General features: G+C 37.8%; 1 protein-coding gene across 8 annotated transcripts in view; it reads right to left on the bottom strand.

Moving 5' to 3' along the window:
* Window positions 1–19,687, bottom strand: part of CFAP20DC (CFAP20 domain containing) — a 287,993-nt gene that overhangs the window by 159,298 nt on the left and 109,008 nt on the right. For all 8 annotated transcript variants that reach the window (XR_012518796.1, XM_074404464.1, XM_074404462.1 and 5 more), the window contains exon 5: window positions 10,515–10,629. Coding sequence is in view for 7 of the 8 variants with exons in the window: in XM_074404464.1 (XP_074260565.1) it covers window positions 10,515–10,629 (115 nt within the window). In the remaining variant the exon portion in view is untranslated. The remainder of the gene's footprint in view (window positions 1–10,514; window positions 10,630–19,687) is intronic.

Raw genomic sequence — 19,687 nt, forward strand, 5'->3', positions numbered from 1 at the left:
CCTGGGAATACAGATGGGGGTGGTTTCTAAAAAAGATGGAAATAGCTTTCACAAATCCCCCTTGGCTAGAGGAAACAGAAATTATTTTTTGATTTAGTTGATATTGATAAAGCTTCCAATTTTTATATGCTTCAACAAGTAACTCATTGTTCATATAAATGCTGTGATGTATTTTCTGAATTATTAGCAAAGTGTATAGACTCTCTACTACCAACAGGTGGATTATCTGAATTATAACTGAACTTTGTGAAATACTAGTTTCACTATTCTTGATGATATTCACTCTTAAAAATCCCTTTTTGACATTTTTCTTGATCTCTAATTACTATATTCCTATGTACAACTCTAGTCCAGCAGGAAATAACTCAATCTAATTGTCCATAATTATTAGTCCTTAAGAAGTATGTACCAGAAAGACAGAAATCTGATACAGAAAAGACAGTTCTATTTAGTATGTTGCTTGAATTAATAAGTGAGCTTATGCTCTTTATTTCCAGTATGAAATTTTGCATAAAGGAGTTGACTGGCAAAGGGTGACAGAATGATTCAAAGCATGAATTTCTAGTTTTTACCAACTCATGTTTGGAATATGACTTTATTATACTGTTGAAAGGATTGCATATACTGTGAGCACATACACCCCCCCAACACGTTCTAGTGCATGAAATAATAAATCCTTGGGAGCATATTTTTGATTCCTTATGCTCCTACTGTCTGCCATTACTACAGAAGAGATCGCAATAAATAATTACTTACATTTGTCAGTACAGAAAAAGAGATCTCAATAAATAATTACTTACATTTGTCAGTACAGAAAAAGCTTGTGTTACTAACAGTGTACAGTTCTAGCTAGCACTGTCCTTCCAAAAGGAAATGACAAACAAGAAACCACAATTTCATACCCTGGCAATCTTAAAGTACATCTCTTCCCAGAGTTTTAGAACCTCATTCTGTTTTCTCATTTCCATAATGGTATACAGAAACCACAGTCTTATGATGTTTATTATTGTGCCTTTAAAAATAATTTTTCAGGCCGGGCGTGGTGGCTCATGCCTGTAATCCCAGCACTTTGGGAGGCCAAGGCAGGTGGATCACGAGGTGTGAAGTTCAAGACTAGCCTGGCCAATATGGTGAAACTCCATCTCTACTAAAAATACAAGAATTAGCCAGGCATGGTGGTACGCACCTGTAGTCCCAGCTATTCGTGAGGCTCAGGCAAGAGAATCCCTTGAACAAGGGAGGTGGAGGCTGGGTTGCAGTGAGCCACTATCACACCACTGCACTCCAGCCTGGGTGACAGAGTGAGACTCCATCTCAATCAATCAATCAATAAAATTGTTCACTTCAGTTATAATTTCTCAATAGAAAATCGGCTTACAATGACCTTATTCATCTCCATCATTACATTGTGTTTAATAAGTGGTGTAGGCATAGATTGAAATGGTAATTTTATATTCACAAGGTTAGAAGAAGCAGTTGCCTATTACTAATGTATTAGAAACAATTTCCCTAGGAAAAGCAAATCATGACAAGTCCTTCTGTGGAAAGAGGGGAGGAGAGGAAGGAAAGCTGGGGCTGCCAGAGCTGCCAGAGCTTGCTCTTGGCTGAACCAAGAAAGGGCAAGTTTCTTGTAGAAGTATTGTCACAATACCTGTTCAGCAATCCATGTGTACCTCTCAATTCCTACCCACATGGAACAAACTATCTCTTTTTGAAATCAGAGCTCCATCCTCAAGCCACTCTTTCACCGTGCCCCCTAAAATTCTTACTTACAAAAAGTACTTACATTCTCTGCATTTTCCGTCAATGAAACCTAGCTTTTCTCTGAGATGTTATTTCTCCTTCAACTCTGGAGTGGAAGTTCACTTACGGAGTTCATTTGTGCTTCTACAGCCCTCTATTGTGAGGGCCAGGGGCTGGGAGGTAGTAGGAGAGGGTTTGTGTTTCTGACTTGGACTTCTATCATCTTTGAAGCCCAAGGTATTGCAAAGACAGGCTCTACTACCTTTTAACTTCATCAATCTTCATTCAAATCATTCCCTGGTCATTCCTGTCTCTCCTACAGATGCAACCACACCATCCTCTATTCACACTCCTGAACAAAGCTGGAACCAGGTTCATCTCATCTTCTAACATTCCGTTAAACATCCGAATGGTCCTTTAACTCTCTTTCCTTTACCTCTCTATTCCAAATCCACTCATAGGGCTACATCCTGAGACTTAACTTCATTATTCTGAAGTCATTCACTTTAAAAAATTTGGAACTGGACATTATTTTAATCATCAAGTCACACAGTCTATTTTTAATCTGTCTGGCAACTGCTGCTGGTTAAACCATAGTGGCAACTCCTTTGAAATATATTCTTCTCAGGGATGCAAGAGTTTGGGCTCTGGAGCTAGACTGTCTGGATTTGGATATCAACCTCACCACTTACTAGTTATATAATGTTCCCAGATACTGAACCTCTCTTAGCCTCCTTTTCCTCATTTATAAAATGGCGATAATAATGTATATTCCTCACAGAGTTGTTTGGATTAAATGTTTAAGCACATATAAGCACTTATAATAGTGCCTGGCACATCATTCATGCTCAATAAATGTCAACCACAAAATCTTTTAGGCTTTCATACTATGAAATGCACAGATGTTAAGGATATAATTCAATTAGTTATGACCATATCATACACCTGAATACCACATCCCATCAAGATACAGGATGTTTCAATCGCCCCAGACAGATCCTGTGCAGCTTCCCAAATAATCCCAGAACTCACCCCTCGTAGGGGCAACCACTGATTTCTTGCACCTTAGATTGTGTTTGTTCTATAATTTTATGTAAATGGAATCACAGTAAATGGTGTCTTTCACTTATAATATTTAAGGCTTATCAGTGTTGTATATATTGGTAGTTTGTTCTTGTTTTGCTGAGTATTTCTGACTTCAGTTTTACTGATATTCCCCAGTGTTTTACGTGGTGTTATACCCATCCAGTGAGTCTTTTATTTCAGATATTCTATTTTTTTTTCAGTTCTAGAATGCTAATTTCTTTTAAAAAGTTTTTAAATTATAGATGAAGCAGTATATATCTAGATTTGTTACATAGATATATTGCCTGACTTTTAAAATAGCCAGTGCCTACTGCTTCCCTCTATATGTACATGGGTACCCATTGTTTGGCTCCCATTTATGAATAAGAACATGAGTATTTGATTTTCTGTTATTTTGCTTAGGATAATGGCCTTCAGCTCCATCATGTTGCTGCAAAATACATGATTTCATTCTTTTTTTAAAGGCTGTGCCGTATTTCATGGTATATATACCACATTTGCTTTACTCAGTCATCTGCTGGTGGACACTTAGGTTGATTCCATGTCTTTGCTATTGATAATAGTTCAGTAATAAACATATGAGGGCAGGTGTCTTTTTGATATGAGGATTTCTTTTCTTTGGGTAGACATCAAGTAGTGGGATTGCTGGGCCAAATGGTAGCTCTATTTTTAGTTCTTTGAAAAATGTCTATGTTGTTTTCCATAGAGGTTGTGCTAATTTATATTCCCACTAACAGTGTATAAGCATTCTCATTTCTCCATAACCTCACCAACACCTGTTATTTTTTGACTTTTTATTCTGACTGATGTGTGATGGTATCTCATTGTGGTTTTAATTTGCATTTCTTTGATGATTATTGATGTGGATCATTTTTAAAAATATTTTTGTTGGCCACTTGCATGTCTTCTTTTGAGAATTGTCTGTTCATACTCATGGCTCACTTTTTAATGGGGTTATTTGTTTTTTTCTTGTTGAATTATCTGATATCTTTATAGATTCTAAATTTTATTTTTATAGCTTTTATTTCTCTATTTATGTCCTCTCCTTGTTTTCTCATTATGTGAATATTGTCTTTAAATCCTTTACTTTATTTATAACAGTTATTTTAAAGCCCTTGTCTCCTCATCCTATTAATCTTTGTCATGTCTGGGTCTATTTCTAGTCACTGATTTTTTTTCTCCTGGTTATGGGGTTTTCCCCCTTTGTGTATCTAGAAATTTTATTTTTATTATATACTGGAAATTGTGACTACTGTGTTGTTGAATTTCTAGATGTTGTTGTCTTTCCTAAAAGAGTTTTAAATGTTGCTCCAAGAGAAAATTACTTTACTTACAATCATCCCCAACTTGGCTAGAAAAGTCTGATATTTTCCTCAACTAGCACTTATAAGACTAGTTTGGTGTTTATCATAGCCCATTATCAGTAATTATTTACATGTTTGCCTTTTCTGCCATATTATAATATCCTCAAGGAGAAACACCATGTTCAATTCACCTTTGGATTCATATCTTTTGGCACAGACCTTGGCCGACAGCAGGAACTCAATCAATATTTGTTAATTAAAATAAACTGTAAGTTCAGAGGTTTATGATGACACTGTATTTACTGGTTAACAAATATGGATTCATGTCAATGGAAAATAGTAAAATAATAACAACATCAATTAACACAGACTGAGCACATACTATGACTATGGCACTGTTATAAGTCACAACCTACTTAATCCTAACAACTGGTCTATTAAGCAGTTTCTATCATTGCACTGTCTAACTCTTGAGGAAACTGAATCAGAGAGATCAACTGATTTGCTCAATGGCTTGCAGTCAGGAAGTGACAGAACCAGAATCTGAACCCATAGAATCTAGCTCCAGAGGCCACATGTTAATCCCAACAGCATCCTGCCAATTTAAGCATTTCAAAACTGGGGTGACCCTAAAGGTAAGTAATCATGTGTTTTCCAGAATAAACTTATTTTGAATTAATTGTGCCTACTTAATCATTCAGGACCAGCAGAAGGCACAAGACAGTTCTCTTTTTCCCAAATTTCTTCAGTACCCATATTAGACCGAGACGTAAGTAGGGAAAGAAAAAATATATTTAAAAATAATAATCGGACTAGGCACAGTGGCTCATGCTTATAATCCCAGCACTTGGGGAGGCTGAGGCAGGCAGGTTACTTGAGGTCAGGAGTTAGAGACCAGCATGGCCAACATGGTGAAACACTGTCTCTACTAAAAATACAAAAATAAGCCACGTGTGGTGGCAGGTCCCTATAGTCCCAGATACTCAGGAGGCTGAGGCAGGAGAATTATTTGAACCTGGGAGGCAGAGGTTGCAGTGAGCTGAGATTGTGCTACTGCACTCCACCCTGGGTGACAGAGTGGGTGAAGAAAAAATAATATTCACATAAATGAGATGAAAACATTTAAAAACTCTCAAGCAAGTACCATTAACATAACAATGGATTCTAGGTTAGAATGATAACATTACGAATGATAATATTAAGAGACATTCTCTAATTGCTTCTTGTACGTATCTCTAAATGACCTTTTGTCTGAATAAATCTGCATCCTCCATTCCCTTCTCATTCAATGACATTCAAGAAATTAAACACTATTAAAAACCTCAAACTTCCAAATCATTGGCTCTATGGGAAAAATGATCTATGAAGGGAAGCTTTAAAGACATTATACCAGACTTCTAGTTTGTAATAAAAGCTATAAAATATTCCTTTAGAGTTGTGGTTCAAGATGGAACAGCTCCTAAAGAGTAATTTTATCCATTTAAATGACAAACACTGGGTATCTGAATTCTAGAGGTTACTAAAAGATTTTGGCATTGTAATTTATCATATCACTTTGTTATATCTCCAATGAATGATTTATGCTGAATGATATCTCATAATTGAACTTCCTGTTCAAATGGAATTAAATTTACTGTACATTAACACATACTTTGGTAACGAGACATTGATGTTCATCTGATACCAGCATCAACTAATTGAAATTACATTATAGTAGTAAGATTGATTCCAGTGAGTCTCAACTAAGTGGGTACTTCTACTATTTAATCTGATAGTTTTTAATTTTAAAAATTGATCTTGCCATTGTAAACCCAAGTTAAAAGCATAAATTGTTATAACTTACATGTTCAAGGGACTCTTCACAGCTAAAAATAACATGCAATATAAAAATTTTTGAAAGGATAAACATTTAAGGGCATTTAAAAAAATGGTTTATATATAAATATTCATATTGGTGTGGCTAGAAGAATATTAACTTTATTTGCAGCCTTGGGCTACATAAAGGCTTTAGCTAAAAAACCAAGGCAAAGTGGACCATTTGGCAATTATCCTGTAAATCAAGGGTTCCTGATGAACACCTAGAGGGCCCTGGCAGAAAACTGAAATGAGTGAAGCAAGAAGGGTCTGAGTCCACTTGCATACCTTATGAGTAAAGAGGATTCAACTTCACAGGAGAGCTTATAGCTTCTTAGAAATGTGCCATTACTACTTAGCTCCTACCAAGTGCTTGTATGCAATAAAGCAGGTTCAATATTGAGAAATCTGACTTTTTTTCAGGGGAGGTCTGAAATTAGGAATTTTACATGAAATTTCCTGATTTATAAATGCTAGCTGAACTGCTTTTAGAATGCTGTTTTGGGGTCTGCCAACAAAATATCCACTAGTTCCTAAGGGGTAGAAAGAAGTGACAAGTGCTTTGGCAAAAACAGAGAACTGGGGCCAACATAACATCAACACCAGGAAGGCCCCTAGGGACGGCATCTTGAATGGGTGAGATGCTTTCTGCCACCTTGCTGCTTTCTGGAAATTTGCCCCCAAACACAAGTCAGTTTTAATTAAATAAGGGCTCACTGGGAATAGAGTACAGTAGTAGTGGAAAGGAAAGACCTCTGCTGCCAAGCACCTCTTGGATTAGGAGGAATAAAAGCAAGTTTTCAAACCAAATTTCTTAATATCTGAATATTCCTGGGCATTTGTGGAATCACCAAGCACATTTAAAAAGTTTATATAATTTGGCCATGATAAACTCATTATTTTTTCTCCTATGTCAGGAGATACATTAAGACTTGCCTATTTGTTCAGTAAACATTTATTGAGCACTTACTATATGCCATGCACTGATAGGGACTGGAGATGATATGCTTATAATCTACTGGGAAAAAAAGACAAGTAAACAGATTATTAAAGTGCAGGGTGGAGAGTCATTATGAGGGTTGTGAAACTGTGAATAGCAATGATGGGCTATGTCCAAAATGTCTAATCCGCAGAGGGGAAATCATAGTATGTTTTCTGGAAGAAGTAGCATCTATAGATCAGATAGAACTTACAATCCGTATCTAGGGCTTACTCTATGCCAGGCACTATTCTAAGAGCTTTATGCTTATTAATTCATGGAAATCCCCACAACAACCTTAATGGTATGCATACTTCATATTACCTGCATTTTATAGATGAAGAAAATGAAACAGGAACTTTGCACAGGATCACAAAACTAGTAAGTGTCAGAATCCAGATTCTATGTTCTTAACCCCCATATACTATTTACATGTTATATAGGTAATAAAATATAGAGTAATTAGAACATATTACAAGTAATTATGACTTGATGATCTCACTGGGTTGGCATATGGGCCTGAGGAGAACACCATGGAAACAAATGCCCTATCTGGTTCTTATTGTTTAGCATTGTTTCAAATTTTTTTCTAGATTTACCCATATTCAGAAGGAAAGTTCTAGATATGCTATGACTGTTTTGCTGTTTAAAATTTAGCATAACATGAGCTGAAGTCACCTAGAGTAGTCACTAATATGATTCCTTCATATTAACTTTCTTGTCTACATCTTTTTTTTTTTTTTTTGAGACAGAGTTTTGCTCTTGTTGCCCAGGCTGGAGAGCAATGGTGCAATCTTGGCTTACTGCAACCTCTTCCTCCCGGGTTCAAGTGATTCTCCTGCCTCAGCCTCCTGAGCAGCTGAGACTACAGGCATACATCACCATGCCTGACTAATTTTTGTATTTTTTAGGAGAGACGGGGTTTCTCCATGTTCGTCAGGCTGGTCTTGAACTCCAGACCTCCGCCAGCCTTGGCCTCCCAAAGTGCTGGGGTTACAGGCGTATGCCACTGTACCCGGCCTCTCCTTTTTTTTAAAAAGCTGAATTGAGCCATTTTCCCAGGGGTAGAAACATGAAGAAGACAGATGAATTGAAGAGGCTTAGGAAACATTGTTCCACGGTACCTATTACGGCTCCTTTTTTTATAGTTTAAATACTAAATTGTTTATGTCATTACATACCCGGCACTGTTAACACTTAACACATATTCATCTGAAAAACTCATTTATCAAATATGAAAGATCTTTCAGTCAAGTTCACTTCCTATCTCATTAAGATACTTGTGTGGTTTACTAATAATAGATAATATTTAATTTTCAAATACTGGATTTCCATGATTGTACACTGTGTATGTGGGTTATAGCCACATATATAATGCTCAGATTTTGATGCAATATCTAGACTTCAGAGTTAGTTAACTGAAAAGGGTGACTGAACTCACAAAAGCAAGGTAGTGACAAATATGATTTATTAACTAAACACTGAATAGTGTATTTGTCTCACATGGGCTTTAACTCTTAGAAACCACCTAATACTGAACTCTGAACAATCTTACATAAATAAGGAAATCAATACCTAAACACAAAAGGATGAATACAATTTTATTTGTAAGGTTTCCCTAAACGTCTTAAATGGTTTAACTCCAATAACTGGAGTATTCCCATTTAATGTTCAAGCGTTTACGGATAATTAATATTAAATGAATTTTAAAACTTCCACTGTAAACAGAAACCAACCATTTATTCCATAATCCAGCTCATTTTTATTACAGGCTGTCAATCTCCAAATTTATGTTTAATTCCCATTCTTACTTATGTCTATAAGAATAGCAAGCCCAGTGGATCTGCCTACTGAAAGAAATGGTCAGTAGGCACTCAATGCTGGCATTTTCCATTCTCTTAGCTCATGGCCTTCTTTCCTAATACACCAGAACTTCTTATTGAAGTTACTTATGATTACCATGCTCTCTAAATACTTTCCATTCTCAACTATTCTCCCTTATTGGAACCTCCTTGGTTCTCTTCAGCAACACTAGATCACTTGGCTTGTTGTTCACTTCAAGCAGCTACCCTTCATGCTGCTAGTTTTCTTCCAGGAGCACTCCTCTCCCATTATCCAACTGGTTAATGCTTCCTGTCTTTCAAGGCCATGCTCAGGCACTCACTTCTTCAGAGGGCCTACTCTGACCACTCTCCTTTTACTCTGTAGTTCATTCTGATTCTTGCTCTCACAGAATGTACCACACTCTACAGAAAAGATCTGTTTACATATATGTCTTAGCTCATCTGACTATAAGTTTCTGATGTTGCTTCACATCCCTTTCTCCACCGCTCTCCCAACCAGTCCTAACTAACCCAAATCTAGATAATTGCAAATAGCTTCCTCACTTCCAATTTCTACCCACTCCAAATCATTGCAAATATTACTGTCAGATTAATCTTCCTGAACCACAGAGGTGACTGTGTGGTCCTTTACTAGCCCAAAAGCTTTAATGCCTTCCTTTTCTCTACCACTGTAGTTCTCAAAGAGTGGAACATATACCATTTGTGAAACGATTTTAGATGGTATGTGGGTGTGGCATTAAATAACTCTGGATCCTGGAATAAAAATGTCCCTTTTTCAGTCTTCCTTCAGTCCTAACTGTGACAGGGAGAATGCTCGAACATGTATCTAATCCTTAATAAACTCATTTGAACAAACAGCAGGACTCAGGACAGAAACTTAAACAAGAAACAATTCCCAGTTATACTTTAAAATACTGTTTTGTTTTCAGTATGTTTATTTTTATGTTGTATTTTTGGAAAATTACACTGGTTTTCCACTTATAAAACTAATATAAAGTTTTCTTTTAAAAATAAATTTAAGAAAAAAAAAAAGAAGAGAGTTGATTTAAAGGAAGTATCAAGTGCATTTCAGAATGGGTAGTACATAAACAGGGTACTGAGAGTAGTGCTGAAATGATTGAAGTTTGACAAAGACTTGTCAGGAAAATCAGGCCCTTCAGAAGTTACACAACATACTTAAAACCTCTGAACCCGTATCAGGCTCTTGCACTGTAAGATCAATGTTTCTTTAGGGCTCTCTATCAACCTGGCAACCATGATTAATTGTTTGCTGTTCTTGGGAGGTTATCTCTTTCCAGCCTCCATGCTTCTGCTGTTGCTTCGGCTGGAATGCTTGGCTTCCTTTCTCTCCCTGTTGAAATCTTAAGGGTCCTCCAAAGTCCACTCTAAGTGCTATCTCCTTCAGAAAGCCTTCCCCCATCCCCAGTCAGATGGATTCCTTTCCCTTTTATAGTACCAATAGCACTTTCTCTCTCCACTGTGCTTTGTACCACAGTTTTGGTGATTTTATAGGTGTTCAAATAATTATGTTATTTCACTTAAATGTTAAGCTCTTTCAAGAGAGGGGAAGGAAGGCCATGAATTTTATTCATTTTTTTATACCACCATGGTACTTAATGAAGTGTCTCACATATGGAGTCAGCCCATAATTAATATTTGCTGAATTGAATTTAATATTTTAGGCAACATTCATGTGATACTTACAATCTTACGTTTGATCATAAAGAGTGGAATTTTTGCATGAAGAGGAGTTGAGGATAGTTCCTTATGGACCGTTGATAAATATAATCTTCGTTTGATGTTCCCTAAATCAGTAATTCTAAAAAAATAGAGGAGAGAGGACAGAAAGAGTCCCATCAATTTAATAACCACTTCTTCGGATAATCATCAAAATGATGTAATTTATCATATACACCCTTTTTAACAGGAAGATCAAACACAGAATTTAAGAATTGCCTTTTTCTTTCAAGAAGTAATAAAATTTCTTCCTTAAATTCAAAGTGCTCAGAAGCCTGAATATATAAATTCACTTAATATGCTAATTTATTTCAGCACTCTACACTAGATTTCCACAGTCCTCTAGCCTATGAAAAAATTCAATTTGGATGAACTGAGAAACTGCTAGCCTTTAATAACCATACTTGTTCCAGCCCCTTAAGCTTGTGTTATCTTGGGACATACTGTCACCTACTAAATAGGAAAACATTATGGGTTTCTTTCCCTAAAAACGCATCTGTCATTTTATATAGGCTCTTAGTCTGCTTAGAGACAGACACAAAACACTGGCTGTCGGTTTCACTTCCTAAGCACATATCTTCCAACCAGAATTATAATACACAACTTTATGGCTCACTATTCAGGTCAATCCACAGTGATACCAAGGACACTGAATTTGAACACCTTTAATAGATTTAGACCACGACCATGATCACGAAGATTAGGTTTGCTTCAAGTTGATAGAGGCTTATTTTTATGTTCTGCTTCCTTTAGGTCTCAGAGGTAACACAGCAGGCTTAAAGTCTCCAAACCTGTCCCAGGCTGCTCTATTATAGAATTGATGCTTCTTTAAAAACTGTCTTTTTATTTGAGAATGATTTTTCCCCATTATGAGGAGAAAAGTTTGTTTAGACATATTACACTGCTAATTTTCTATATTTTATAATCCCCCAAGAAGACAACATTTCATTCAAATGCACTGTTGTCAATATTTATAATGTACTTAACTGTTTTTAAAATTGGCATTGTCTTTTCTATAGCACTTCCATTCTTCCTCCTTCCCACTTTTCTAATCTCAGTATTGCTTCCCTCTAAAATACTCTACATATCTTTCAGTGAAAAAAACTATCATTAAATAATGTTAATAATAAATACAGTAAAAATTAGCTGAGATGATTTCATAGTACACCCCAGACCTAAAAATTCCACCCTACTTGCACTAAATGATATAAATTGATTTCAAAAGCAAAGACTTTCAATCCATAGTCAGAGCTAATGTTTAAAATGCAGAAGTATTAACATTATGGCAGTATTATACCCTGATGTATATACATAGACGTAAACATGGTATTGCATTTACCCTAAGGCAGTGTCTTCAAAGTGGGATGAACAAATGGGGAGGAGGGGTGATATGCAACAATCCACTGAAGTACAGGAAGAAAACATTAGAAATTTCACCTCATCTTCTTAAAACATTATTTTTGTGCACATCTCATTTTCCAGTAGTATAGTAACATATTTATATATTTTCAAAATACATGTCCCTATATGGCAAGTATGTACAAATATTTTACTAATGGGGTACATGAATCAAATGTGTTTGGAAAATCTTGTCATCTGGGATGCTATTAGGTCTCTTCTTCAAGTTCTGATTGGGAAATAAAAAGAAAGACCGCGAAGATTCTAGAAAGGAAAAGGGAATAAAAAGAGGGACTGCATTAACCAAAAACTCATCCATCACAGTTTTATTAAAGGGTTACTGTGCTTTCATGAATAAAACGATTTTTTTTTTTTGAGACAGAGTTTTGCTCTTGTTGTCCAGGATAGAGTGCAATGGTGCAATAGTGGCTCACTGCAATTTCTGTCTCCCAGGTTCAAACTATTTGCCTGCCTCAGCCTCCTGAGTACCTGCCACCATATCCAGCTAATTTTTGTATGTTTAGTAAAGATGGTGTTTCACCATGTTGGCCAAGCTGGTCTAGAACTCCTGACCTCAGGTGATCAGCTTGCCTCGGCCTCCCAACATGCTGGGATTACAGATGTGAGATACTACACCCAGCCAAACTACATATTTTTAGTCTAAATAGTTAAGAATCAAACTCCAAACAGAGGAATAATTGAGTATACTATCACTTCATATGGAACTACAGGAACATTCATTCATCTGTTCATACATTCAACAAGGACTGAGCCAGGAAAACTGCTGGGAGTACAACAGGGAGACAGTGATGAAAAAGACAAAGATCCCATCCTTCTGGAACCTCTATTCTTGCGCAAATGGCAGGTGAATTTTCATGAAATACAGATTACCATTATTTATACTAGTGCTTTCTGTGTCCTAAAGAATCCTTACCTAGGCCAAAGTTGCACAAATACTTTCCTATGTTTCCTTCTACATCTTTATAGTTTGTTTTTACATTTAGTACATACCAGATTAGTTTCTGTAAGTTGTGTGACATAGCGGGTGGAGTTCTTTTCTTTCTGTGTTTATCCAATTGTCTCAGCACCATTTATTAAAGATTCTCCTTTCTTCACTGAAATGCCCTGGTATTTTATTGAAAATCAACTGATCATAAACATATGTGTGTGAGGTTGTATTTCTGGACTGTTGATTCTTTTTTTTTCATAATTAATCTGTTTGTCTATTCTTATACTAATAAATACACTATCTTGATTACTGTAGATTTAGAGTAAGTCTTGAAACCAGGTGAAGAAACTCTTCAACTTTAGTTTTGGTCAAGATTTGTTTGGCCTTTGCTTTTTTATACAGATTTTAGAATACATTTATCATTTTCTATTAAAAAAGGTGTTGACGGTTTAACTTGGATTGGGTTGAATCTATAGATCAATTTCAGAAGGATGATATTGATCATGTCTACTCACATGATATGTATCTCCATTTATTTAAGCCTTGCTTAATTTCTTTCTTAATGTTTTATAGTTTTCATTTTAGAAGCTCTGCACATTTTTTGTTAAATTTATTCCTAGTATTTTGCCTTCTGACACAATTGAAAATGAATTTGAAGTTTCATTCCCCAGTCATTTGCTTCTAGTATATAAATATACAATTGATTTTGCTATATAGCACTTGTTTCCTGTGACCCTGATTAATTCACTCTTGAGTTCTAGTACTTGTTTTGTAGATTCCTGAGGATTTTATACATAAATAATCATGTATGGAATCAATAAAGACTGTTTTACTTCTGCTTTTTCAACTTTGTACCTTTCATTTCTTTTTCTTGCATTACTGCAATGGCTAGGGCTTTCAGCACATCTTAAATAGAAATCATGAGAATATATATCTTTGCTTTGTTCCTAATCATAGGGAGAATGTGTTAATTATGTTCTTATTAAGTATATTAGATGTAGTTTACTTTATCATACTGAGGATGTTCTCTTCCATTCCTACTTTTTTAGATATTCTTTTTTCAATCATGAAAAAGTGTGGAATTTTGTCAAATGCCTTTTCTACACTGGTTGAAATGATGTCGTTGCTTTTCTCCTTTATTCTGTCTATATATTGAATTATACTCCTTGATTTTAAAATGTGAAATCAACTTTGTATTCTTAAATTAAATTTCAGTTGGGCTAGTATTTTGTTGAACATTTTTATGCTGTGAAAGAAAAGTAAAATGGTATATGCCAGAAGATGGTTGAATAAGAACCGCTCTGGTCTGCAGCTCCTAGTGAGATAAATGCAGAAGGCACGTGATTTCTGCATTTCCAACTGAGGTACACGGCTCACGTCACTGGGACTGGTTAGAGAGTGGGTACAGCCCATGGAGGGCAAGCCAAAGCAGGGTGGGGCATCGTCTCACCCAGGAAGTGCAAGGGGTTGGGGAACTCCATCTCCTAGACAAGGGAAGCTGTGAGAGACTGTGTCGTGAGGAATGGTGCATTCCAGCTCAGAAACTATGCTTTTCCCAAGGTCATCCTAACCCACAGACCAGGGGGTTCCCTCAGGTACTGATGCCGCCAGGGCCTTGGGTTTCAGGCACAAAAGTGGGCGGCCATTTGGGCAGACACTGAGCTAGGTGCAGGAGTTTTTTTTTTTATACCCCAGTGGGGCCTGGAATGCCAGCAAGACAGAATTGTTCACTTCTCTGGAAAGAAGGCTTAAGCCAGAAAGCCAAGGGGTCTACCTCAGTGGATCCCACCTCCATGGGGACAGCAATCTGAAGTCGACCTGGGATGCTTGAACTTGGTGGGGGGAGGCGTGTCCACTATTACTGAGGCTTGAATAGGTGATTTTCCCCTCACAGTGAAACAAAGCTGCTAAGAAGTTTGAACTAAGCAGTGCCAACTGCAGCTCCGCAAAGCATCTGTAACCAGACTGCCTCTCTAGATTTCTCCTCTCCAGGCAGGGTATCTCTGAAAGAAAAGCAGCAGCCCCAGTCAGGGGCTAATAGATAAAACTCCAATCTCCCTGGGACAGAACACCTGGGGGAAACGTGGCTGTGGGTGCAGCTTCAGAAGATTTAAACATTCCTGCCTGCTGGCTCTGAAAAGAAAGTGGATCTCCCAGTATAGCGCTCAAGCTCTGTTAAGGGACAGACTGTCTCCTCAAGTGGGTCTCTGACTCCTGGGCTTCCTGACTGGGTGACACACCTCCCAGCAGGGGTTGACAGACACCTCATACAGGAGACCTCTAGCTGGCATCTGGCACGTGCTCCTCTGGAATGAAGTTTCCAGAGGAAGGAACAGGCAGTAATCTTTGTTGTTCTGTAGCCTCTGCTGGTGATACAGGCAAACGGGGTCTAGAGTGGACCTCTAGCAAACTCCAGCATACCTGCAGCAGAGGGGCCTGACTGCTAGAAGGAAAACCAACAAACAGAAGAGAATAGAATCAACGTCAACCAAAAGGACATCCACACAAAACCCCATGTGAAAGTCACCAACATCAAAGACCAAAGGTAGATAAATACATAAAGATGAGAAAAACCCAGCCCAAGAAGGCTGAAAATTCCAAAAACCAGAATGCCTCTTCTCCTCCAAAGGATCACAACTTGCCAGCAAGAGAACAAAACTGGATGGAGAATGAGTTTGATGAACTGACAGAAGTAGGCTTCAGAAGGTGGGTAATAACAGCTTCTCCAAGCTAAAGTGTTCTAACCCAATGCAAGGAAGCTAAGAACCTGGAAAAAGGTAGACGAATTGCTAGCTAGAAGAACCAGATTAGAAAAGAACATAAAAGACCCCCGATAGAGCTGAAAAACACAGCACAAGAACTCTGTGAAGCATATACAAGTATCAATAGCTGAATCAATCAAGTGGAAGAAAGAATATCAGAGATTGAGGATCAACTTAATGAAATAAAGTATGAAGACAAGATTAGAGAAAAACAAACGAAAAGAAACAAAGCCTTCAAGAAATATGGGATTATGTGAAAAGACCAAACTAAGTTTGACTGGTGTGCCCGAAAGTGATGGGGAGAATGGAACCAAATTGAAAGACACTCTTCAGGATATTATGCAGGAGAAGTTACCCAACCTAGCAAGACAGGCCAACATTCAAATTCAGAAAATACAAAGAACACCACAAAGATACTCCTTGAGAAGAGCAACCCTAAGACACTTAACTGTCAGATTCACTAAGGATGAAATGAAGGAAAAAATGTTAAGGGCAGCCAGAGAGAAAGGTTGGGTTACCCACAAAGGGAAGCCCATCAGAATAACAGCAGATCCCTCTGCAGAAACCCTACAAGCCAGAAGAGAGTGGGGGCCAATATTCAACATCCTTAAATAACTTTTAACCCAGAATTTCATATTCAGCCAAACTAAGCTTCATGAGTGAAAAAGAAATAAAATTCTTTGCAGACAAGCAAATGCTGAGGGATTTTGTCACAACCAGGCCTGCCTTACAAGAGCTCCTGAAGGAAGCACTAAATATGAAAATGAAAGCCCAGTACTAGCCACTGCAAAAACATACCAAATCGTAAATATCACTGACACTATGAAGAAACTGCATCAACTAATGAGCAAAATACCCAGCTAGCATCATAATGACTGGATCAAATTCAGACATAACAATATTAAACTTCAATGTAAATGGGCTAAATGCCCCAACTAAAAGACAGAGTGGCAAATTGGATAAAGCTTAAAGACCCATTGAAGTGCTGTATTCAGGAGACCAATCTCATGTGCAAAGACACACATAGGCTAAAAATAAAGGGATGGTTGAAGATTTACCATGAAAATTGAAAGAAAAAAAAAGCCAGGGTTGCAATCCTAGTCTCTAATAAAACAGACTTTAAAAACCAACAAAGATCAAAAAAAATAAAGGGCATTACATAATGGTAAGGGGATCATTGTCAACAAGATAAGTTAACTATCCCAAATATATATGCACCAAGTACAGGAACACCCAGATTCATAAAGCAAGTTTTTAGAGACCTCCAAAGATATTTACATTCCCACACAATAATATTGGGAGAAATACCTAATGTAAATGATGGGGTGACAGGTGCAGCAAAGCAGAATGGCACATGTATACCTATGTAACAAATCTCCACATTCTGTACATGTATCTCAGAACTTAAAGTATAATAAAAAAATTTAGTGAGATTTGTTGCATAATCTGGCATATGACTGGTGAATAGTCTATATGCACTTGAATTTCTTTGATCTTTATTCCATGTTGATGTTAATGTTTTTTAAACTTTGCAACATCGAAAGCAATTTTCCCTTAAGTCTACTCAAATTAATCTCCTCATCTACTGATCTTTAGAACATTCTTTAATATTCCTGGGAAACTCTGGAACCTGGGTCACAGTCCATTACTGTGGGTAACTCTAAATATTCACAGACAGTAAGATTTCATCTTAACTTAAACCTCCTCCACTAGGACAACCAATAACTTGATTCCATTTCAGCAACGTATATGAATAGTCCTACTTTGTAGCACATCACTGCTAGGGATTATTTGACTTCAAGGCCTCCTATTTAAATTTTCCTCTTTATTCATTAATCTGTTCAGCTAACATTCGGTCCATTAGTGCTACAATATAAGACATGGGAGTTAAGGAAGTGGCTAAGATGTGAAAATCATAGTGCAGTATAGCAGAAAAAAGTAACTATTCTGACTTCCACCAAGATGGCTGAATAGGAACAGCTCCAGACCACAGATCCCAGTGAGAGAGATGCAGAAGATGAGTAATCTCCACATTTCCAACTGAGGTAGCAGGTTCATTTCAATGGGACTGGTTGGACAGTTGGGTGTAACCCAGGGAGGGTGAACTGAGATAGGGCAGGGCGCTGCCCCACCCGGGAAGTGCAACCAACTGAAGAATGGGATTATTTACCCCCTCGGCACTCCAGTTCAGACACTGCGCTTCTCCCATGCCCTCTGCAACCCACAGTATGGGAGAATACCACTGGGCTGAGAAGCACTGCAAGTTGCCAGTGCAGATCTTGAGTGACAATTCTGGCTGGCCTGGCACTGTGAGTTGTTGGCACAGAACTGGGCAGAGGTTTTGGCTAGCACCGAAAGCCCCTGTGGGATGGATCTACCTGCCCCTCAGAAAGAGGGAGAGCTGAAAGCAGGGAGACAGATGATACAGCTTGGCAGGTCCCACCTCCACAAAGACCAGCAAACTAAAGCCCTCCTGCTTGAGAGTTTCACAGCCAGAACATCAGTTCTAGCTCCACCCAGGATGATCAAGCTCGGAGTGGAGAAGGACATCCAACATTGTGAAGGTGGGTCTAATCTCATCTGTATAAATGAAAGCCAGGGGAAGCCAGAGGAAGCCTACAAAGCAGCCTGGCTGAGTCCCAGGCAGCGCAGCAGCACTTCTGCAAGCAGACAAGGGACAGACTGCATCTTCAAGAGGCTCCCTGGATCAAAGGTAGATAGACCCACAAAGATGGGAAGAAACCAGCGTGAAAACGATGAAATCATCAAAGATCAGAATGCCTCTCCTCCTCCAAGGGATCTCAACTCCTCACCAGCAAGGGAACAAAACTGGATGGAGAATGAGTTTGATTAATTGACAGAAGCAGGATTCAGAAGGTGGGTAATAACAAACTTCTCTGAGCTAAAGGTACCTGTTCTAACCCAATGCAAATAAACTAAAAACCTTAAAAAAAAGTTAGATGAAAGGCTAACTAGAATAACCAGCTTAGAGAAGAACACAAATGACTTGAAGGAGCTGAAAAACAGCATGAGAACTTTGTGAAGCATACACAATTTTCAATAGCAGAAATGATCAAGAGGAAAAAAGATATTAGAGATTGAAGATCAACTCAATGAAATAAAATGAGAAGGCAAGAACAGAGGAAAAAGAGTGAAAATAAATGAACAAAACCTCCAAGAAATATGGGATTATGTGAAAAGACCTAATCTAGGCTTGACCAGTGAACCTGAATGTGATGGGGAGCATGAATCCAAGATAAAAAACACTCTTCAGGATATTATCCAGGAGAACTTCCCCAACCTAGCAAGCCAGGCCAACATTCAAATATAGGAAATACAGAGAACACCAAAAAGATACTCAAGAAAAGCAACTCCAAGGCACATAATCGTCAGATTCACCAGGGTTGAAATGAAAAATAAAATGCTAAGGGCAGCCAGAGAGAAAGATTGGGTCACCTACAAAGGGAAGCCCATCAGAGTGACAGTGGATCTGTCACAGAAACCCTACAAGTCAGGAGAGAGTGGGGGCCAATATTCAACTTCCTTAAAGAAAAGACTTTCAACCCAGAATTTCATATCCAGCCAAACTAAGCTTCATAAGTGAAGGAGAAATAAAATCCTTAAGGACAAGCAATTGCTGAGAGATTTTATCACCAGGCCTGCCTTAAAAGAGGTCCTGAAAGAAGCACTTAACATGAAAGGAACAACCAGTACCAGCTACTGCAAAAACATACCAAATGATAAAGACCAATGGGGCAAGGAAGAAACTGCTTGAACTACAGGCAAGCCAGTAACAAAATGGCAGGATCAAATTCACAAATAACAATATTTATGTTAAATGTAAATGGCCTAAATACCCCAATCAGAAGACACAGACTGGCAAACTCAATAAAATGTCAAGACCTGTCAGTGTGCTGTATTCAGTAGACCAAACTCATGTGAAAAGACACACACAGAGACAAAATCCAGGAATGGAAGATTTATCAAGCAAACAGAGAGCAAAAAAAAAGCAGGGGTTGCAATCCTAGTCT

This window comes from Saimiri boliviensis, chromosome 8 (genome assembly GCF_048565385.1).
Source record: "Saimiri boliviensis isolate mSaiBol1 chromosome 8, mSaiBol1.pri, whole genome shotgun sequence".
In the NCBI taxonomy this organism is placed as follows: Eukaryota; Metazoa; Chordata; class Mammalia; order Primates; family Cebidae; genus Saimiri; species Saimiri boliviensis.